Source organism: Drosophila ficusphila, unplaced genomic scaffold (assembly GCF_018152265.1).
Source record: "Drosophila ficusphila isolate 14025-0441.05 unplaced genomic scaffold, ASM1815226v1 contig_723, whole genome shotgun sequence".
NCBI classification, from domain to species: domain Eukaryota; kingdom Metazoa; phylum Arthropoda; class Insecta; order Diptera; family Drosophilidae; genus Drosophila; species Drosophila ficusphila.
Genome location: NW_025064662.1, coordinates 619,689 through 643,498, shown reverse-complemented (window position 1 = coordinate 643,498; position 23,810 = coordinate 619,689). Strand labels below are relative to the sequence as shown.

General features: G+C 40.3%; 1 protein-coding gene and 1 long non-coding RNA gene across 4 annotated transcripts in view; one reads left to right on the top strand and one right to left on the bottom strand.

Annotated features, from left to right (window-relative positions):
* LOC108100098 (E3 ubiquitin-protein ligase TRIM9) overlaps positions 1-23,810 on the bottom strand; it is an 85,901-nt gene that overhangs the window by 5,421 nt on the left and 56,670 nt on the right. The window contains exons 2-8 of one of the 3 annotated variants that reach the window (XM_043208826.1): positions 4,434-4,529; positions 4,223-4,354; positions 3,792-3,893; positions 3,568-3,727; positions 2,710-2,742; positions 1,197-1,336; positions 691-829 (exon numbers count right to left, since the gene is read on the bottom strand). In XM_043208826.1, coding sequence (XP_043064761.1) covers positions 691-829; positions 1,197-1,336; positions 2,710-2,742; positions 3,568-3,727; positions 3,792-3,893; positions 4,223-4,354; positions 4,434-4,529 — 802 coding nt within the window. Of the gene's footprint in view, positions 1-690; positions 830-1,196; positions 1,337-2,709; positions 2,743-3,567; positions 3,728-3,791; positions 3,894-4,222; positions 4,355-4,433; positions 4,530-19,849; positions 21,471-23,810 lie in introns of those variants that run through there. The other 2 variants (XM_043208827.1, XM_017187250.2) reach the window with 2 other exon arrangements.
* LOC122320672 lies at positions 8,627-12,584 on the top strand. Its single transcript, XR_006245774.1, has 2 exons — positions 8,627-12,341; positions 12,512-12,584. It is a non-coding gene; the product is annotated as an uncharacterized LOC122320672 (long non-coding RNA).

Sequence of the window (23,810 nt, the reverse complement as noted above, 5' to 3'; positions counted from 1 at the left end):
GGACACGCTCTCGGTGTAAACACTTTATGAAATGGCAATTCTGGGGTCGAACAGCCCGATTAAATCGCCTGCGAACCGCGAAGACAACTCGCAGGCGCCGCGAAATAATCAATTAAAAGTTGCAAATTAATGGCGACCAACTAATGCCGGGAAATGCTTCCCAGAGCGTTCTGGCAATTTTATAAATTAAATAACTTTACGCGGCGTGCCATTTGAGGTGGGTCCTTGGGGGGGTTGGAAAACAGAATCTGCTGTCAGGTGGCGCAGGCATCAATCAAGTGCGAATTGGATTGCAGAAGACATCCTCCCCCCGCGTTTCAGATCCTGGAGTTGAGCTTCTAGAACCGCTGCCGATCCCAGTACCAATACTAGCACCAATCCCAATCCATTTCCATTCAGGTCTTCCTGCCCGGCAGGCGTAAAAGGGGTCAATGGCTGTTTGACATGCAAAGCACGAACGAACGAGCAGGAAAACCAGGAAAAGCGGGAAAGGCGGGAGTGCGGCCGTGGAAAATGGGGTGGCGCATGACCGAAAAGGATTAAATTATAAAACAGTTGGAAAAGTAGCTCACAGGCGAGCTCAGCTCAGCTCGGCACGATGCACCCAACTGGAGGAGCTTAATTGAAAAAGCTAGTAGTGGCGGCAGAGGTGAAAATGTGAAAATGTGAAATGTGAAAAGCGGGACTCACCTTCGGCAGTCTGCAGTCCAATCAGCTCCGAGTATTCGCCCTCTCCGGCGGAATTGAAGGCCTTCACCCGGGCATTGTACATCGAGTTGAAGTGCAGCCCGTCCACGGTGCAAATTGTTTCCTTGCCGCAGTAGACTTCCTGTTTCGGCGACCAAATCGAGAGGGGGGGCAATCAAATTAAAGTTCTTGGTTAATAAATTGAAAGGTGACAGCTATTCAGTCAGCCAATCAGCAGTTGGGCCACGAAGGCACCCAGTTATTAACTGCTTTGGCATCCAATTTGCATTATTCGCTGGCAAATTGTATTATTGGCTCTTAAAAACTAGATAAATTCATTAAATATTCTTAGAGCTTAGAAAGGCAAAGGGATTAATTTTCTAAAACCAATTTAGAATTTTATTTTAAATGTAATAAAATATTTTTTATAAATTGATGGAATTTATGTTTATTTTTACAAAACATTATCGAATTTAAATATTTTAATATTCATGACGGATTTTACATACCCTAAATTCTCCACCGCTGCCATCATCCAATTCCAAAACATAACCCTCGACGAATGAGTGATTTGGTGGCTGCCACGCCACGGTAACAGAATTATTTTCTGCTGAACAATCCGATGGCAGTATAGTTGGTGTCATGGGTGCTGTTGGAAAAATAAAAAATGTTATAAACTTTTGCTATAATAAAATAAAGGAATTAAAGAGTGTGCATAATAAACAAAATACCCGAAATATGTGTTAATTTAAGGGGACAAAAGAGGTCGAAAAGTGGTGGTTAAATAAAAGTAAGACAAATTATCAGTACAACTAAGATAAACTAAGACAAACACCACAACCAATAAACATGATTCGTAAGATGAAAACCCAAGGACAACCCATCCTTTGATCCTTTGAGAAGCCAAACCGAAAACAGTCAGGGATTCTTATTCGTAAGTTTCATTTTTTATTAATTGCCCGGAGGGGAGCCACGCCTACGTGTCGTAAAATCGAGGCATAAAACCAACGCCTGGTAATAAAAATTCATGACACAACACAAATGGCAAGGGCAAAGTGAAGCGCCTAAAATTATGCCACAAAATAAACATAAAAATGACGACACTTCTGCCTCGGTTTTACTTTTGGCATTTCCGCTCCCCCGGGCAGGCATCGAATTAAAAAGGCGCCAAAAGCTGTCAAATGCCACCGAAACAAAAGCCCAGGTACAAAGTAAAAAGTTAAAATCAAGATGCCCCGGCAATCAGGCTAAAAGTGTATAGGGATAAGCCTAAGCAGGCGACTTGAAGAGGGTCAATTGCGAGAGAAAATACCAGAAAAAGGCTGAGGTACATAAAAATAATAACCATATAAAACGAAAAATGCGAAATAAAAGCTTAAGCATGAAATAATGAAGATGGGGAATGAGTTTTTCGCAGGGGAAGAGTCAAATGAAAAGCGACAGGCGAAAAGAAGGGAAAAAATGGCGTAAATAATTATGTCACTTCAAATGACATCGCTGACCACGCCCCCTTTTGGAAACCACCGCCCCCCGGAGGGTTGACAGGATGTGGTAAGGAATCATTGTTTTTTTTTGTTGACATTCGCCAGGAAACGGAAGTGAGTCCGAAAATATTTGGACGCATTTTCGGGGCAAATTTGGTTTATTTTTTATTCGCTGCTAGTGGCTTAAATGAAAATGAAAAAATTATTATGCGTAGGCGTGTGTGGCAGTCAAATGGAAAAGAACGGAAAACAATGGCCAAAATCCATGAAAACAAAATGGCCGACGAACCAAGTTGATGTGTGGGTGAACAAGCATGGATGTATTTGTATGGTATGTGTGTGGGAGAGTGATTGAGTGAGTGTGTGTGTGTGAAAGTCCGAAAGCACCAAAAAATCAGTTTTTACCAGAAACAGAACAAAAATTACGGAAATCAACTTTATGAGTTTCTGTCTTGTGTGCGAAAACTTAATTTGTGTATTGATTTTTATTTATTTTTTTTTATGTTTTTGCATTCAAGAGGTTGTGATTTTTGCTCACCTGCCGGACATCTTTCGTCTCCATCTTTGACGGCTTTAGATGGTTTGTATTTTGATTTATGGGGGTTTTCATTTAAATGAGAGCGAGCGGCACATTCAAAATGATGGGAAAATGCAAGAGAAGCACAAAAATGTTAGACATATCATACAATTTAAATTCTATTTTAATGGGTAACTCGGTGTGTGTGTGTGTGTGTGTGTGTGTAAGTGCACTATCCGATTTCAACACTTTCACTTTAATTGCAGGGGATCTATTTTCGGTAACTCCTTCGCTCGAAATTTGTCAACTCCACACACGATTTTCCGCCACCTATTTCGATTTTCCCAAACACTTGGCTAGTTCTAAATTTCAGTACCCGTCTCCTGGGAGTTCTCCAAACTATTTTTGAAGTCCCAACTCTTCAACGGCCCTCGATTGAAGGCCTCTTTTCGCTTTTGTTTCGAGGGCAAATCGAGTGTGGGTTCTGTTTGTGTTTATGTTTGTATTAATGCTTATGTTTATGCTAGCAGGGTGGCCCAAAGTCACACCTTTTGGGGTGTGTAGGTGTGTGGGTGGGTGTGTGTTTGTGCGCAATTAGTGACAATATTTATGAGGCGGGTTTGCTTAGCACATACAGTTGGGCTCAATAATTCACCGCTGGTTAGGACACAATAATACTGAACAAGGAGCTCATAAATAACTTTTAAATATTTTAAGAGTTCTAAACTATGTAATCTAAACTCCATACAAGTACTTCTTATATACGTTGCTTTAGCTAAACTTTACTAAATCGAAATACTTAGATATTGTACAATCATTGCTATTAGTGTAGTTTGCTGAAAATATTTCATAGAATTTAAAGTTTAAAGTGCCACCTACCTCTCATCTGGATAAAGTTCAAGTTATCAATGGCACGTGCCAAAGCTGCATCATCGAGGGTCAAATCCACGATGGGGGAAACCCGAGGAGCGGCATTGGTGACCTCCTGGTGCCAGGTCATGTCCGTGTTGGTCACTCGGTTAATAAGCATGGAACCCACCTGGATTGCAGAATTATATATTTTTATATACGTTTTAAATGAACTAAATAGTTGGTTAACCCACCTGAAGAAAGGCGGCGCTGTCAGTCTCCTTAAGAGCTTCAATGCAAAACTGAATTAGTCCAGTGGTCTGTTGTAATTTGCCAGTGCAGTTTGATTGTTGATCCTGCGAATAAACATATAAAATTATTAAATAATTATTTTTAAATATTAAAATAGGAAGATATAGTAAATATGATAGGTAAATTATACTAGATTTAATTTGATTTTTTTTATATACTAATATTGATTAATTTTATATACTAAAATAGGAAGATATAGTAAAGATGATAGGTAAATCAAGTATAATTGATACTGAAGTATTTTTAGTTTTATAAGATTGATTTCTTATTATTGCTTAAACGCTTAAACAGTCAAATGATTTTTTTATTAAATCTAGTTAACTAACATTATTTCTTAAATTTATTTTATAATTAAAACTTCAGAAGAACTCACCTTTAGTATCCTGATCTTGGTGTCCTTGTCCATGCGAATCGCCTCGAGGAGATACTCCCGCCTGTCGTGGATTGCCTGAATGAGAGCCTCGCATTGTGCGTGGACGAGTCGCTCGAACTCCATGCAGGATTCCTGTTTTTCGGATGAGTCGGATTTTAGCCGGATTGAGGGGATTCTTTATTTTTTTTGTGTCGGCCAGACGCTCACTTACCGTAACTTTGTCGCTCATGCCCTTAAGGCGCTGGATGAACTCGGTCGTGGAACGTGCCTTCTCCGACAATTGTTGCAGATTCTGCGAGAGCTCCGTCTGCGAAATAAAATAAGGGAAAACACAAAAAATGAATACCGAGGACAATGACATCAGCGCGAAAATTAAAATGAAAAACAGCGCAGGAATACAGTGTTCAGTGTTCAGTTATAAAAGTTTACGGCAGCGGTTTTCTTTTATGGCAACTTTTAGTCACGCCCGCGGTGACAGCTCGCCATATCAGTTGTTATTATTTTTTCATAGTTACACGTCAAAGTCAAGAGCTTTTGCGAAGGGAGAATTCATTAAAAAACAAAAATAAAACAGCAACGAAACAACAAACGGCCAGACCGCAAATAAATCGCTTGGAAAATCATTTAAACAATTCCAAGCTCGATTGTAGGCGAATAATAATAATAAATAGCACGCAAGCTTTTCCATTTCCATTTGCCGACATTTGCAAACCTCATTTGTTGAATGTTGTTTTCGGGAGACAATGTTGATGTTGCGGCATTGGGAACATTTGCACTTGACAGTGACATGACACGCCACGCCACCCAATGAACAATTCAATTTTCATCAGCGCGCAATTTGCTCAGCAATTAAATTGCTCATACGCCCCCGCGTCTTCCCCTTTAACAATTTCAATTCATTAGCATTCGGATCCCCGTCCCAGGATCTCAATCTTTGTTCGCTCCCCCTTTTTCGCCCGCAGGACACTTTGGCATGGAACCCTCGCACAATTATTGTCCAGCTGGATGTCGAGGAGCTCTGGCTGACTGGCTGGTTGGCTGGATGGCTCAAGTGTCTGCCAGACGGGCTCTAGAATATATAGAAATGGGACTCGGATTGGGAGAGGGATAGAGATAGAGATACGAGATTGGGGATGGGGTCCCTCATAATACCCGCCTGGGGCATTTACATGCTTTTCACTTTCCCAGACAAACAAAAAAACAGGCAACGACGTTCCGCTTCTGTTTCCCCTTTTTTCTGCCCTTTTGTCAGACACGGCGTATACTCATTACCACTTTCTGCGTTTGTTCTCTGATTATTTTATTCTATTTGCCAGTCGTCGCTACGCTTTTCTATGCGTCGCTGCCACTGTTTGTCGCCCTTGTTTGCTTATCAAATCAAAATAGCTGCAGGTACGCCATTATTATGACCAGGCGGGAAAACAAGGTTTTGTGTTGCCATCTCAGACTTATAAAAGCCAGAAAGAATTAGTCCTTTAAGGGGGAAAAATTCGTGTTTATTAAAGGTTACTTAGGTAGCTGATTCTGCTAATTAAATTGAATTGTACTTGTCTGATTTCCTTTAGCTCTTTATCTAAACAAATACAGGCTTTCAAAAAATCACAGATAGAAAATATATTGCAAAGTCTGCAAAGTAAAGTTCTTAAAATCTTGTTAAACTCTTCTTGAATCCATCTTTTTGAAACCTATTCAATTCTTTAGAAATCAGTTTGCCAAAAAACTTGGTATTCCCCAAACCCATTCAACTTGTGGATAGCAATCTCTGATTTAAAGTGAATGCATTTGGGTTCATAATTCCCCCAAAGATGCGAGTACAACCCCCGAAATCGGCCCAATTACAAGGAAGTATTTTGTAGACAGGCCTTTATAATGAGTTGGCTCTTCCGCAGCGAAAAGGCCAGCTTATGACGATTACATTCATTAGCCGAATGCCCTCCTCCCACTTAAGCGCTGCCCATTTTCCCGAAAACCGAGCAGACAGATGGCTAAGCGTCGAGAAGTCGGCAGGAGAAAAGCTGCTAAGAGCTCGATGGAGCGGGGAAAAGGGATTTTCCGAGGGGGTAGGGCCAAAGTGCTGGCCAAGAATGCGCAACGCGGGCGGCGAACTGTTGAAATTTAATCCCTCAAGGGTTGCTTCAACGCTTCCTGCACAATGCAGATGGAAATGGAGTGAAGGGGGGCGTAATTTTGAATATGAAGTGAATGGACTAAAGCCGAGAGTCTGTTTTGCATTGATAAGCTGCCCGCTCCTTTTCAAAACATTTCTGCAAGCTTGCGCTTCCTCGTGATTCTTTTTATGACGCAGCGCCATAAAAGTAAAAAACACACGAGTACAGCAGACGAAACTTTTATCAGACAGTAAAAATAATAATAATACGACATGTTTATGCCCCACAGACGCAACCTCTTTAAAGCTGCCACGCATGCAAGTCGTGTAAATAATTTAAGAACCCTCTTCCTCTTCTTCTGGCCGTGACACATGTTCCGCGGGGGAGACAGATAAATTATTAAGTTGTTAAGAGACCCGGCCGAGAACGGCAGTCACTCACATTAATATGATAAACGCTGCAACAATGTGCTTTTAGTGAGCGGCTTAAAGCGGAAAGTCACTGGCAGATGGGACAAATCGCGGTGAAATTACGCATTAAATTGCCAGCATTAAGGGGTAAATAAACATGGAAAGTTACCTTTAAAATATCAGTAAATAACATGTAAGTGATAAAGCATTACTGATATTAAACGAACATTTATTATGCCATTCTCTTGCGACTGGAAATAAAAATGTCTGATAGTCTTACCATAATCATAAAACATTTCGTAGTGGTGAATTTAAAACCTTTGAATAAATTAGGAATTTTATTTACATTTCTAGTTTCTGCTGATAAGAAACATTTTAACTGCAGCAAACATAAAATGAAGCTACCAAAAATCCTTAATTATCACTACAAATTAGACTATTTTACGGTATTTTCTGCAGCATTTAAGCTTGCCATTTTCTTATCGCCTCAAATAAAAGCCAAATGGGAATGCATCCCATACTATAAAGATGCCAGATCAGATCTCCTGCAAATGGCAGCAGGCCAAAGAAGTACACAAGCGTTGACAACGTTCTCCCTGCTGAACTTCTCCTCACCCAAAACACACGACATCGTACAATTTGTATGGCCAACTTATAAATAGGCTGGCCGGAGCAAAAGATTATAATCGCAGACTTCGAGGCGACACCGCAGTCGTGAATTCAACAGAATGTTGCTTGGCGCCAGGATTAGCAACAAGTTGCAAGCTACTGTGCAATGGGATTACACTGAACAAATTGTAGAATTTAAAATAAATAATACTTTACAAAGAGCAATAATTAAAAATAAACAGCATAAAGAACTCTTTTATGTTGTTTAAGAAATATGTTATACACATTTTATAAATACTGGAATAACTTTTCTTTTGTTATTTGGTCAAGTGTTGCATTATAATATTGCCCATAATTTAGTTGCACTAACGACGCTGTTTTCTGCTATAAATAAACGATATTGTGCAGCCAGGATCGTGCCACCTTTTTCTTTTTCTGAGGCTCATTAGGTGCGTGCTTGTTGGCAGGGAATTAGCAAGACAGATCAGAAATCGGAGTCGCCAGCAGTCATTAACTTTTGGATGGTGAAATATTGTCCAGCCAGAAAAGGTCTTTACAAGTTAGAGCGGAAAATGCGTTGAGTTTTCCGAAATGCGAGCTCATCAACAGAGCGGCGAAAACGATGATACATGACATGGTTAGTGGCCAATATTTATGGCGGAGTGGAGTGGCAGGAACGTGACAACGACTCAAATATCCGACGAACAGGTGGCCGGGCATTCGGGTTTGAATTATAACGCATTTAAGCCGTAAAGCCGCGGATATATGAGACCCGCTTAAGTAGCTCGTGTTGCCGGCACTCTGGACACATGTTTGCCTCTTTTTTTAAGCCCGATCCGAATATGGTGCTTGGCGTTAACGCATATAAATTATTTTTACAGCCATTTCGGGTTGCACATGCAACACGTGGCAATAAAGATAGAGTAGCTGGAGCTCTTTTTTAAGGCAAAAACAGTGTAAATGGCCAAAAGACTTAGCTGGATAAGTTATGATGACTTTCCGTCTTACTATGCAATAAGGCAAGCTAAGATGATGCCAATAAAAACTACAATTTTCGGCTATAAAGTTGATTGAGATAAAATAATAATTCTACAAAGGCCAACCATATTTTTCAATTATGAGAATTGTGTATTTTCTACGTAAGCTTTAAGGCTTTTGTTAACTGTATAATTTGTTAAGATCACTTCAAAAAGATCACTTTACTAATATTCAACTTATACTCAATCAAAATCTCAAATTTTATAGAAACGTTTAAGCATTCTTTGTTGCAGTTCAAAATAAAACCCTTTTGTAACTACATTTTCTTAGCTTCAATGAGAAATATATTTAATTTGATTTTAGTTTAATAATAAGCACTTGACCACTTCCTTTTTAAATTCATATGCTAACCGTATTTATTTGAAATGTTCTAGGTGCAATGCTCAAGATTGTTGAATACCCAGTTTGGTAGACACAAATCAGACGTGAATCACCCGAATTGAAACCGTTAAAGTGTAGAAGTACCGACTCGCTTGGGCCTCTCAGCTGGCCCAATAATTTGACTTATGGCTTACCTTTTGCCGTCTCGTCTGCCCCCCCTCACCCACGCACCACTGCACCACCGAAGCACCGCGTTTATCCATTCATAACCACCGCTTTTGCCCTCGCCTTTGCCTCGACTTCCTTGGCGGCAAGTTGTTGGGGCATGAGTAATGTGAGGCGCATTGCAGCCCGATAAAAAGCTTAAAATACAACTTACATTCTGACAAGATATGAATTTTAAGCGCGCGTCCCATTGATTTATGTGGCATTCAAAGGAAGCGTCTGACGGAGATGGTTTTTTAAATTGGATTACTGGGAGTCACAACGACTCCGTCTGCGGAGTTTTCTGCCTGGCTTGCATGCCAAGTTTGCGATTAAAAATACGTCGAGATGACGGCTTATTGAGCCACTGGCTCGTCTAATTAATTAGCGACTCCAGCAAATATCACTTCGCATGGCGTAAGATAAACAAGATTGGAAATCAGCATGGAAATAGTCTGGCGACGGAAGGGAAAACAAAGAGCAAATAAACAAACGAAGGGGAAGTCCCCCGATTTCGATTGATTGCGATACGGCGTGGCGCCCCCTGGCGGGCAGCAAACCAAACAGACGGACGGTCGGAAAAACCGCAGAATCTAATTTGGAAAACGTATGTAGAGTATGTCGAGCATGTGGAGTCATCTGGCCAAGGGAGGGGCTCCACAGTCAACAAATGTCCCGAGGGGTGTGTGCCACAACATTCGAACTACTCGACGGGGAATCCGGCGAAAGGTGAAGCCTGGAAAAAGGGAGGAGGGGGAAGGGTAAGGGGGGCCGGAATGAATGCGCAACAATCAAAATATTTTCATGACAAATTTAAAACAACAGAGCCATGAAGTGGAACACGTTGCAAGCGTTTGGTCAGCAGCAGACATTTTCCGTAGATGGGAAACAAGTTGTGCACAGGGAAAAATTGTAAAACTTAAAGAAGGGAACTTTGAACCTTTCTCCTTGATGTAATATTTTAAAGTTGCTTGAATATAATTTCAAAGTCTCTCAAAAAAAAGTATTGTTTTAACACATTGAATTAATTTTAAATATTTTTGTTAGCAATTACTAGCTCTAAGTTCGCTTCCCTAAAACCTTTCAATTATTTTCAATTGTTTCAATTATTAACTAAAATCCAATTAAGGAAAATATCTTATCATTTTGGAGAGGGAAATTTGGAAAAGTAAATCCAAACAACATTTTATCACCACTTTAAAGTTTACAAATTCACTTTTTTATGGTTTATTTTTTACTGTTCACTGTTCTCTTATAACATATTTTATGCTTTATATACATAGAAAACAATAGCAAAATCATGAATTTAGTATTGAACTACATATTCGATTAGATTGTTTTCTGTGCGGACTAGCCAATCATGCGGAATGGGAAAAGGGAATGGGTGGATTGAAGACGGGAAGTGGCCAAGTCATGACCGCAGTGGGGTGGCTCCTTGAGGAACTCTCGATCCGTCAGGAAAACCCCCTTCTTTGGCAACATTGCTAATCCCCTCGACCGAAGAAGCGACACACGTGTCTGCGTTTACAATTCATTACGAACGCCTCGAACTTAAGCCCTTTTCCGACTTTTCCGACTTTCGGCTGACCCAAAGTCAATTTTCAGGCCGACTTGCAGACGTTCGCCAGTTGACAACCCCATTGTCTGGATAACTGGGATTCAGAATGCAGAACGGCAGCTGGTCGAAATGCAGAGCTGTTTGGCAAACTGTAAGCCACTTAATCTCGGCGGCGGAAGAAAGAGACTCCCTTTCTCCGCAGAAAGGGCAGCCAGTCTTCATCATTACTTGCGCATAAATTAGGATTAAAGGCGAGACACTGAAGAGGGAAAAAGGGAGTGGGTTCCACTTCTGCAGAAATCATATTCGCAATTTTGACCTTATTTGGATTTACTTGTGGGGAATGCCGACTCAACTCCTTATAAGGTTGGTCACTAAGGGACCAACTAAGAAGCAATTGCCCAGCTCGCTTTTTCCTCCTAATTTCGCATCGCTATATTCAGCATATATTTGCAGAAACCAACGATGTTCCCCCATTATTTTTTCGCCACTAATGCGACAGAATGTTGCTAAAAAGCTCGCCCGTTATGCATTTTCCTGACACATTCCATATTCGCATTAGTTGCGCTGACATTTCATGTCAAATTAGTGACATTTAGTGTCATGAAAGTGCGCAAATTTGCCAGCCAAATGGGGGAACTTATATTTCAAAAAGAAGTATTATTAGTGGGGTGACTTCATGTCGTGTTGTCATGCCAAAAAAGTCTTATGTGATAATACAAATGATGGAGGAAAATAGAGAAGGGGAACCATTAATGTCATCTTGTATTTGTTTTAGCTCTGCAAAGAAGTTAATCTCTTGAATTTGTTTGAGATATTCTATGTAGTTTTTAGTTCTGAATTCTTTAACCATTTTTCTAATCTTTAAATGTATGCATAAACCAAAGACCGGCATGGAAAACGTATAAAACATTATTTTATCAACCCAATCGGTGTTTTTTTTTTACAAAACCATGGAAAAATAAACCCGAAACGGAAACTTTTTGCCTTGTTCCAGTGACAGTTGCAAACATTTTCGGTGCCTTCTTTTTCGGCGATGTTTGTGCTGGGTATTATTATTTTTATTTTCATTCTGATTGTCACAACAGCAGCGGAGCAGCCCAAACTGGTTTTCATTTTGTTTGTTATTGTTATTGCTGTCGGATGCATTGTTGTTGCTGTTATTTCTGCTGTTGCTATTGTTGTTGTTGCGGTAGTCCTCTGTTAAACATGTTTGACACGGACTCTCGTGGGATAACCCAGCGGGAACCCAGCGGGAAAGTGAGAAGTAGGTTTTTTATTTGAGTGGAAAACCTCCTTCTTTTTAGCAGGCGTAGGGGTAGGGATAGTTGAAAACCTACTTCTTTTTAGCAGGCATAGGTAAGGGATAGAAAATTTCGGACCGCTAAATGGGGTGGGTTTCTGAATATGACCATAAGTTACAACGAAGTTGTGACTAATTATTGTCTTTGTCTTTGTGATGCACGGTCACATCAGCATAAAATTTCGTGCAAAAAGTGTAAAAAGTGAAAAAAAGTTGTGTTAATCTTAAAAAACAAGATAAAGGTAAGTTATAACATAAATATTTTTGTTTGTATTTCCTTATTTCAGCGTTACGGATATGGTGAGCATAGGCATTTTTACTAAAACTAAATATAAGCCGCCAGAGGCGGTTGTCAAGTAGGTAAGTTTTTTATTTAAATTTATTTTTCAGTTTTTCAAGAACAAACAATGTTTTTTCTAGAATTTGTAATAGATTCGACTTCAAAGATTCTGGCCCTTGTGTTAATATTAACGGCAAAACTGAACGTGCGCAAGCGGACATTCCGATTTCGTCATTTGAAGAACTCGGCCATTTGGACTCCGATGCCGAAGCCAATCCAGAAGCATTTGTAAGTACTCGCTAAATTTTTAATAAGTTTCAACAGCCCTGTGTTCCCATGCTTTTTACTATGTTTATTACTTACTTTTCTAAATTTCTCTAATTTTCCCATTACTTTTTATATATTTATTATTTGTGTTAATATGTAATATATTAATGTATTATGGTTTTTATTTTCAGAGTCACTCAGAAACGACAATTACAGTCTTACCCAATATCAAGATGATCTGCGTTCACCGTTCACTAAGGCAAATAATAACATACAACAATACTTATGATAAAGGCCCTTGGACTGTAAATAGATTAATAAATGCATATACCAAATTAAAAAGTATTATTTTTTATTGTGGAAATTCTGTAAAGCGGGAAGGCCAAAAACCAGTGGATTTTGCCCTGCATTCAGCAGTTACAGATCCACTGGATTTTGTCATGCATTTAGCAGCTGTAGGTCCAGTGGATTTTGCCCTGCATTCAGCAGCTGTAGGTCCAGTGGATTTTGCCCTGCATTGAGCAGCTTTAGGTCCACTGGATTTTTCCCTTTACCCCTTACTTTTGTGTGTCACCCCCGTGTATTTTGAAAGGAGAGACGGCAGATTTGTAAGGGGTAAAGGTGATTTTCCACATTCCGCTTGTATGAAGAAACCACTGGAAAATAGCATATTTTCCACAGGTTTTTTCCCGCTGGGAAAGTGAGAAGTAGGTTTTTATTTAACTGGAAAACCTCCTTCTTTTAGCAGGCGTAGGGGTAGGGATAGATGAAAATCTACTTCTTTTAGCAGGCGTAGGGAAGGGATAGACGATTTCGGAACGATTTCGGGGGTGGGTTTTTACCGAAAGAAGGAGGTTTTTGTTCAGCGGGAAGGGAAAAATCCAGTGGATTTTGCCCTGCATTCAGCAGCTTTAGGTCCACTGGATTTTTCCCTTTACCCCTTACTTTTGTGTGTCACCCCCGTGTATTTTGAAAGGAGAGACGGCAGATTTGTAAGGGGTAAAGGGGATTTTCCACATTCCGCTTGTATGAAGAAACCACTGGAAAATAGCATATTTTCCACAGGTTTTTCCCGCTGGGAAGTCCCCCCTAGTCCGCTGCCCTCCTGCAGCATCATGCGAGTAAAAATAAGTTTTGGTAGCTGCGGCCCGCAGAATTCTCTCCCCCCAAAAAGGGGCAAATAAAAAAAAACAGCAGCATCAACAATGCTGCAGAATTTCGAGCTTGGGGGAAATCCAACAGAACGAAACCAAACCAAACCGAACTGAATTCAGAACGATCTGCGAGTGACAAGCCGCATACCAAAAGCAGCCGGCAAAATGCTGACAGCCTGACAAACCGGCGACCAACTGGGAAAGCGACGAGTGTTTGCTCCTCGTTAATAATTTAATTTGTATAAATTTACCCAATATGTCGAGAGCCCATCAATTTGCTGCTAAAATGGGAGTGGGGGTACCTAATTAGCCAGGCATTTCCTTCATGCCATTCCTTTTAAAAAGTCAGTTGTTAAAACACATACAGTTTAAACTTAGAAGGGATTTAAAGCTTATAAAATTTGATCTTTAAATTATGTTTTTTATACAGTAAAATAACACATACGCAGATTTGAATCATTGAATTATTTAATGTTCATCTATATTTGCTTTAAAGTGTCACTGTATTTTCAACCATTTTAGGTAAGTATTTCAAAAGTAATATGTTTCTTAATAATTTCTGCATGGATAAAATTGATATTTAAATTAAAGGAACTTAAGTGAATTTAGAAATTAAATGAGTCTTGTTTATTCCTCTTTATAGCTCTACTGAATTTTGTATCACAATTTTCTCTCTTCCTTGTTAATAACAAAGAAAGTTCATTAGCCCTGCAGTTTTCTTTATGGCTTTGGGTATTTTGTTTCCCTGCGAGCGTTTCGCCTTCAGCCACCCAACGATTGACGTTCCACTCCGACTGGCTGCCTCATTTAGAAATTAATATTTACACTGATTTCCTCGAACTGCACCTCTCGCCTGCGATATTGATGGCTGCCATAATTTGCCTGCTCGCATTCTGCACTAAATGTCCCACAAAGTGGTCTGCTGATGGCTTCCAGTCGGAGGAGTTAGGAGTCCGGAGTTGGGACTGCGACTTCGACTTCGACATCGAGATGTGACTTTAAGTGTTATGGGGAACGGCGGCCCATTTGGACGACGGCTCAGCGACGGGTTAAGTGCTGGCTAAATGCTGGCTAAATGCCGGCTAAATGCTGCCAGCTTCGCATTTCTTTCTGGCGGCCGTAAAGCGAGAAAACATGTTAATTGAACCGGGATCGAAGTGGAAACTGCAGATTGCCAATGCAAACAAGCGGCGAAAGCATCGATGGAGCGTGTCAAAACATGGATTATGCAGGTGGCCACTAAACTGTAACGATTTGGGGAGCACTCGCAAAAATATTGTTTATTAAGAGATTTTTTTTTTGGTTAAGCTTCGAATGCACTAAAATTATCCAAGCAGTAAAAAAATGAAAAAACAATTATACATAATGTAATATTTTAAATATTTTTTTATGTTTAAGAACTGCGATTTGACAACAGTTTCCAATATATGCAATCTATTTTACATGCTAGTATTTTGATTTGAAGTTTTTGATCTTGTTTTAAATTCTACTTTTTTTTTGAAAGTTAACGCAACTTCTCTCAAAAAATGTTGATGTTAATTATTGAACAGGTTTCTATTACCTTAATTCAATTTTTCTCAGCTTCTTCATTAGATTAATACATTTTAAGTATTAAGAAGTTCCTCACATTTCAAAATTTTGTTTTAAACTTCACAACTTCAATAGCCTCCTTTCTTCTTCAATTTTTTTTTGAGTGAACACTGTGACAACGAGTTTAGTGCCTAGCAAATTGATACATTACCCGCCCCCGCAATTCCCCTCGAGTGGCCACTAAAAATACAGCGAGCCACTCCGAAAAGTCCAATTGAGTAACCGAAAACCGGGTGTCGAAAATCAAGGCGCAACTAATTTGCCGAAATGTCAAGTGGTGCGATGCGGATACTCCGGTGGCACAGAGCTGATGTGACGGCTCCGATCCACTGACAATGCCACCTACGTAGCTACGTAGCACAGTGTACCAACACACACACAAACACTCGACAACAAAGCAACGAACAACAACTGGCAAATTTGTGAAGTGGCTGCAAAAAATTTCACGTATTTCGACAACGAAATTTGTTTGTTGTGCGACGAAAATTGTTCGAGTGCTGTTCGTTTCACACATGCCAAGTACAACAACAAAAGCAGTATTCGAACTACCTGCAACAACAACAACGGAATCAACTACGTTATATATAAAGCAACAAGTTGTTGTTGCTGCGATGCAGATTTTTTGGCAACCGAAATCCTTTTAAGCTTTAATGGCATTTCATTGCAAAGTGATGGGGATAAGGAAATGTGCTAAATAAATATTTTTCAGCATCAGTTTCACAGGAAAGGTTGGCCCCAAAAATGAGAAGTTTGTCATCAAGAGAATAAACCTGAATGCCGCCGATAATCAGGGAGGCTGAATCACATAAAATGCCTTTTATGATTCGATTTGCAAAGTGAGTCAGAGAAGAAAGTTTTTGGTTATTGGAGAAGCAGTTCAAAAAATGATTGGTAATTAACAAAATCCTTGTTAAATTTATCTTGAAATGTTTAACAATTTGTTAAGAAAATCAGCTAATATACATTAAGTCTATTAATCATCTTAAATGTTACCTCAACCTTTCATTTTAAGACTAGACAGCCGCAAATTGCTTCGCTGGTAAGTTGATTTCCCATTATGCGGCTTTATAAATTAAGAATCAACCCATTTAATTTCCAGCACGTGGTTTCCTTTGGTGATGAAAGTGCCAGGACTTCCGACTTAATGTGAAGGCATGCCAGTCAATGCAGAAAAAGAACCTTTCCTCGCATACTCTTTTTGCCGAGCTCTGGTTGGAATGCAGCCGAGTAAACAATTTTAATTGCATTTAAATACGACATTTATTTGCATGTAAAATTAACGCGAAATGCAAATTACTTCATGCAATGGCAGGGCGCATAAATATTGCCAAGGGAGTTGGAGGTTGGAAAAGGAAAAATGGAAAAAGGGAAAAAGGGAAAAGGGCCCAAAGTAAACAGAAAACGGGAATCCAGACAGAATTGGAGGCCTTATGTTTCCATTGCGGTTGCGTGGGCAAAAGCAACATCAACATCAGGAGCAACAAAACCAAAAGCAACAGAAAAATTCAACCTCCAACATCAACGGCCGAGAAAAAGCAACGAAAACGAGGCAGGCCGACAATGTTGTGGTTTTTGGCTTATGTTTTTAGCACCCGCAGGAAATGTTGCAAAAGTTCCCTTGCTGAATTTTTAAAGACCTTTTCGGTTAACGTGACATTGAATTGGCCACGTTGGGGCTCCGTGGGAATTTCGAAATCGGAGCTGACAAATGGCCAACCGAAAGCCGCAGGGCAAAATGCAATTTAATAGGCCATAAATCAGCGATGAATGAAGACGTTTGCGATGGACAAGCATCTCGTTTGCCAGAATTGGGCCAAAGCCATTTGACTGACGGATGACAAACAGCATCCCATTGCATGCCTGCCAGGCCTCAATTAATTGAAAATGCTTCCAAAGTGTCGGAATGCAACATTATTCATTAGGACGATTCATTCGGCCGGGGTAATTATCCACCCAAAATATAATACATTGTATATCTATAAATCGGTCAGAGGTGCAGATACTGACAAACCATTTTGACAGCCGCAACTGACAGTTTGCAGTTCGCCTGCAGCTTAATTCGGGATTTGTGGGATCGCCCTGCTCATTTATGATTTTCGCAGAGTTTTAATTAAAACTTTGGTTCGCTGATGCAAAGTGGACAGGGAAAAGTTTCCAGCTGACAAGTCGATGATTTCGGGTCCGAAAGTTCTGCCCGCTGTTTCCTTTATTCCTCGAATGCTGCAATTTTTCATGCCTCATCGTTGCATTTCACTTCGAGCGCCACGTGACTCAAATCGTTCTCTATTTCTGCTCAGATCGGATGAATTCGATTTGGTTGCAGGCGCGTGTTGCTAGATTTATGGCCAGGCAAATGGGATCGAAGTGTGTAAGTCTATATCGATGGGGAGGCCTTCCGATTGGTAATTGAATCTTCTCACAGAGATGTAATCGCGATATGGAGGGAAAAACATAACAGAAGCGGATTATGATCCTTGGGAATATATTTAATCAGCACTCCCTTTTTGGCCTTACAATTTGTAACTCAATTACACAAAAATGCAAAGGAATATTTTAAATTTTTAACTTAAAAATCAGTATTCCATAACCATCATTAATTCTTCTGTTATATGCATGCTTTTTATTTAATGGACCTTTGATATTTTTAATGTGAACAATACTTCTTTACATCATAAAAAAGTACCCATTACGACTTTTCATATCGAAAAAAATGTATTAAAATTACGGCAACAGTTCCGCTCTATGAAATATATTTTTTCTGATAACTCTAATTAAATTCACCGCGCTGGATACTTTTACAAATTTGCTTTCCCCTCGTCACACAACCTTCGCCCCACCAAGAGCAATTTTTTCTAATTAACGAGCCAAGGCAAAAGAAAAAGGAGAAATATTTGAAAATATACTAAGTCATATGCGCCAGCCGAAGGAATAATTTTACGGAACTGTCCCATAAATTCACCTAATTGAAAATTTACACTGGCAGGGAGTTATTACCAGCGGACTTCTTCCCCCGCGCACACATGTCGAACCTCATTAAGCATTTCATAACAGGAAGGGTCGCTCGACGTGTTTACCTAGAACCGAAATGCTCTCTTAACCGAAAGGTAGACTTACTAATAGTTCGGGTTTCCAAAACCACCCTGGATTTCGAAAAAGGGAAGCCGCAAACAGGAGGAAACTACGAAGTAGTTAAGCGAAGTGTTAATGGGACACGCTGAGAATCCACTGAGGAGACTCAAAAATCTTCAAAAAAAGGGAAGGGAGAATACTGAGAGGTATTGAAAAATGTGTGGCGTACGTTGTGTCATCAACCCTCCGGAAAAACAGAAGCCGGGCGCCCGAAATCGAAATCGAAACACATCTGGGAATCTGGGAATCGGCGACGTGCGCATTTCAAAGCGGGATAATGTGCATCGCCCGACGGCGAGAAACGCGTGCTGAGGCTTCGTCATCGACAGATGTTTACCAAATTGATTACGATATGTTCGCCATATTCCCTGCACTATATGTTCGATTTGAGGGCGAGAGGCGGGAGGCTGAGCAATTCCATTGAGCGATCCATAAAGTGCCCAATTGCCAACGAGGGGATGAGTGAAAGTGCAGCACTTTCAGGGCGACCCATTGTGAAGTTAACGATATTGAAAGATTAAGGACGGCTTATCCGATTCCGGGGTTGCCGAACCACAACTCGGACTTCCTGGCGATTCCAGGAAGTCGTTACCTCCATTATTCAGGGGATTAATCACTCCGGGGAATGGGAAAAATGACTGCATTCTGGGTGTTCCTGGTAAACAAAGTCTATGCTGATGTGGTTAGTCTTGGCCCCATAAACAATTCCCCGACGCCATAAACACCAACTGACGCCAAAGGAATCGGCAAAACATATGCAAAATATAGAGAGCTGGGGCAAAAAAAAAAAAAAAAAATGCAATTCGAAATACACAACAACTGACGCCGGCGAAATAAAATGACAAATGCGTCTAGCCGGAGAAAAGCTGGAAAATCATCCCGCAGACTGGGGAAACTTCCTCGAATAGGAGCGAAAAACACAAAACCTTTCCAAGATAAAGGATTAAAGTTGCCAGGTTTTTCCCAGCCACCTCGAGTTTTCCAAGTGTTTTCCGGGGGGTTTCCTCTGCACGTGTGCTCAAGTGATTCCCCTCGCTCCTGCGTTATTAAAAACGAATTATGAATTATGTGTGTTTTTCATAATTCCTCATTCATGGCCCGAGTTTTTCCTCGACTCCTGTCTATTGTTGCCGAGCGCTGTGATGAGCCGCATGGATTAAATTTGTGTGTGCCCCTGCAACTCGTAGTTGCGGCACAGCCGAAACACAAAGATAAGGCACATTTGTAGGGGATTACGGGTGGTGCCAGGAAAACTCGGAAAAACAGAGAAAAACTTTTCGATAAGAGCAAAAAGGTGCAAGGAAGGAGGAGGAGGCGGGAGCATATGGTATTCATACGACTGAGATTGGATGGGATTAAACTTTGCAAGGGGTTTTATTCTCGTAAGTTGGCAGCTTAGGAAGTATTTTTAATTTTATCGAATTACTTGAAATAATCAGGGTTTTTTTGTGGCACAAAAAATGGAGAAAAATAAAACTCAGGAGAGTCTAGTTTGTGTTTGTTTTGATCATGTAACTGAGATTATATTTTTGGCAACGAATTCTTGTATAAAGTCCATTCCTTATAGTGCTTGAAATATTTTAAAATATTCCTAACTAACTTTTGTATAATAGCTGATTTTTCTTTTTTTCTCGTATATACCAATTATTATTTATTTTTTTTTTTGTAATTTACGTTGAGGTAAATAAACATTAAAAACTACAAATACTCAAGTAATAAATATGATGCTGTAATCAAAGTGGTTCTATAAAATTATTCAAGATAACTTGAACTCTTGATAAAGATTTCTGGTACATCTTTAATTCATCTTGTATCGGCCGCAATAAAAACGAAACTCAATCATACCGGCTCCAATAAAACCCCGAATCCGCGACGCTCGAACACCGAGAGCCATTAAAGTGATTTAATAGCCGATAAACTTCTCACATATCCGCACACTGAGAGAAAAGGGGTGGAGGCCCCGGAGAGACTGGCAAGAAACAAAGCGGGCCAAGTACAATGGGAACTAACACACACTAACCGCATACAATTACGAGTGCATTGTTCGCCCTTTGTCCACTGAAAAAGAGAACTATTCGGATGCTCAAGTGCTTTTCAACACTTTTTGCTGGCAGAAGTGGAAGGGGAATGGATGGGAAGGGGAAGGGGAATGGAATGGAATGGGAATGGGAATCGGAGTACCTCGCAAATGGAGGTGTGCTGATGGTTAGCGCAATTAGAGTGCGGTGACAATGACACAAAAGCGCGGCGGAGCATTAAAATCACTAGCAAAAGGCCCAGAGGAAGTGGAAGCTGGGGATTGGTGGGGAAATGGTGGGGAAGGGTACCTTTGTTAAGGCCACATCTCAACGGACATTCGCAGTTGGTTTTTTCGCACAGTTGCTCGCCGCGCTCAATCAGCAAACTATGAAAACAAATCGCTGGCAAATCTGTGTCTATCGCATCCCCTGCTAGATACCCAGTTCCAAAAAAACGTTGAAATAAAAAATACTCTACAATATTTGCATACTTCAAACGGGGACGAGTCAAAATCGAGGTGGAATCGGAGCGTGGGTCATAAAAACAAGGGGCTATAGCTTTGATTGATGAACATGTGCAACGAATTTTGCAGGCCCTATACTTTTTTGCCACTCCTTTTCCCCTTTACTTTTTCTATTTTTTTTGGTTTTGCAGGGAGCATGAAAAATTCAGTTGACATTTTGTTGTTCGGTGGTGTTTCTGTTTTCGGCTTAAACGAGCTTGGCCAGTCTAAAATTTTGATTACATTCAACTTTGACCAGACTGTTTGTGTTTGTGTGTCCGCCGCCGTGTGCTGACCATTTTCAAATAGTTGCAACGTTTAGTTGATTAATAGCCACAAAGCAACGGGAAAAAAAACGTGAAGGGGCGATCCCCAAAAACGGGTGAGCTTTTAGTTTAAGCCCTGGCAAAGGCTTTTAGCAATTTAACGCACAGCTTAACAGCTGGCCAAAACCGAAGGGGGATGTACATTTAAAACGTAGGTGTGCGAAAGGTCGGAGTTCGAGCCATTCGGGGTTGACCATGTCACATCATTTCCCGTCGTCTCGTTTTTGTTTTGTTTGTCTATCTCGGTGGTGTTTCGTTCTTGTTTTTGCTTGTGTTGTTGTTGTGTCCTGAGTGTGTGTAAATATTGGCACTGCAGGTGGGTGTTGTGGGTTAAAGTGTCCCAGGGAAACAGCCCCAAGAGGCCAGACAGATAGGCCAGGTCCTCGTGGCAGAGGTTAAAGTCTATCCATCCGAGTGTTGCATAACATACCTGCAAAAAAGAGAGAAAGTTCGGCATTAGTTTGGGTTTCACTCGACAGGTTTAAAATGGATAATTGGGGATTTTGGTGAAAAGCAATCGATTCATTTGAAGAAGAAAGTTTTAAGAGATAGAAGTTTCTTATGAAACAAAAATAATACCTTCAAAATCCTAAGAAACAATTACAAATGGTATAAAAAGTAACCTATAAGATTTTCCCCTCTTCACTCCCATAAACTTTTCATTAAATCATTAAGCTGGCGAGCTTTGAAATCACAGCATTTTCCGACAATGAGGCCATGGAATTTTCAATTAAGTCCCCGCCTGCTCGACTTTGTCATACGTTCATCATCTGCATAACTATTATTAAAAGCCCTTGCCCACCCACATTAAAGTCCCCTCGAAGTTTATTAACCCCGAGGGAGAGGGAAAAAAACATAATATAGTGAGAGGAAGCCAAAGTTCCCGCATCGCAGGGACCAAGTTAATCGCCGAACTATGCCAGAAATCACGTAACCTTTCATTAATCAAGGCAGAGTCATAAAAAATGGTTACATCTCCCCCAGAACTCCCTCGTTTTTTACGCCTATTAACTGGCATTTCCGCACTCCACCGAAGCACCAATCCAACTCCTCGAGAATTAAATGCAACATTAGTCAAGTCAAAGACTTTGATTAGATGAGATGCGAGCATCGTTCGTTGGCTGCATTTTGTCTCGGGGCCATTCCATTTAATTATTTTGACAGACACTTGAAGACGGCCGTCCGCGGAGGGAGGAAGCCCCTCTGGCGATGGTTTTTCATATTTACCAGCTGAGAGATGAGTTTCCAGTAATACATTTTAAGTGCGACAGTCGCTAAGTGGGAGACGCGTGTCTGCTGACGCCGCCTTGGCCACAAGTGACATTACACCGACGATTGATGGGAGGAGGGAGGGGAAGTGGTTGCACTCTAAATAAAATGTTGATTAATTTTTAACTTAGAAAATAATTAACTTGACTTGGAACTAAGAGATCTAAAGGCATCAAGATATTTTAACATAAACATATTTTGGTTTCCTACAGAGTGGGTTATTACAACGATGTTCATAAAGAAAATATTCATAGTTATCAATCCATTATCCATCTATTATAAAAATTATATTTTTATAAACCTCTGCTAATTTAAACTTTTTATTAAATTTTAAATTTATTTTATTATATATTTACTCTTACAAATTAGCTAATTTTAGGATTACCTTTATTGATTATTGATAAATAAGAATTTAAATCTTTCTGATTTGCCACAAATCCTTAAAGATAATCTTTGCATCTCCAATTCTTCTTAACTTTAAGCCTTTCCCCCTTTTTTCAAGAGTGTACTTTTTCAAAACAAAAGTGCCAGACGGGCAGCTGAAGAAGAGGCAGCCGAAGAATCGGCGGTGGCAAAGCCAATTTGGATGCGCTGCCTTCTCCTCGCGAGACGTCGCGTAATCAAGAGAAATTAGTTTTCGACGTGCTCGATTGGTTGCCCCATCCACTTGCTACCTCCCACCTCCCACTTTGCACCACCCACCACCCACTTGGCACTTCCAGGAACCCCTTTTCCCCCGAAACCGGTAACATCTTGTGCAAGAGATGGCCAAGAAAAGACGGCGTCGGCGAGATGCTTTGGCTAATTTTGAAAAATTGTTCTGCAAAGTGCCGGCAATCCAATGTTCGGGATGAATGGCAGCAGCGCATCTTCTTTAAAGTTCCTTCGCTCGGCTTACAAGAGCTTTTCCCGCTTTTCCTCTGGACTTTCCCTCCCCGCTGGTCAATTGTACAGTGTGATTAATGCCCAGATCTTGGCTGTTGATTTTCGAGTGCATTTTGACATTTGATGTATTGCATTACTTCGTACTCTCCGCTCTGCATTTCCCCCCAAAATCGTTTTGTTTTCCCCTTCCCAAAACTGAAATGTAGAAGAGACTCGTTTGCAGCATTTGGCATTTGCTATTGTGCCATTATAATGAGGTTTCGATAACTCCATTTGTCTCTGTCTCTGGCAGATTTTTCGGATATGCCCGAAATGTCTTTGGCAACAGATGTTGGTAAATGAGCGAAGACTGCAGCGACGAGGGAAATATGAATAGTTCGTAGCAATGATATCACATTGCAGGCCATCAAATATGAGAAAAAACTATCTTGAGTTTTAAAAAAGAACCACTAACTAAGGAACATAAATAGAAATAGATGTCAGGCGTTTCTTTTGATTAAAATTGGAATTTTGACAGGTTTATGCCAGAGGTGCTAGCATTAAATGAATTCATATTTTTATTTTGTTTGCTCTGACGCTATTTCCTTATAAAGTATCTGAACATTTGAGATTATTT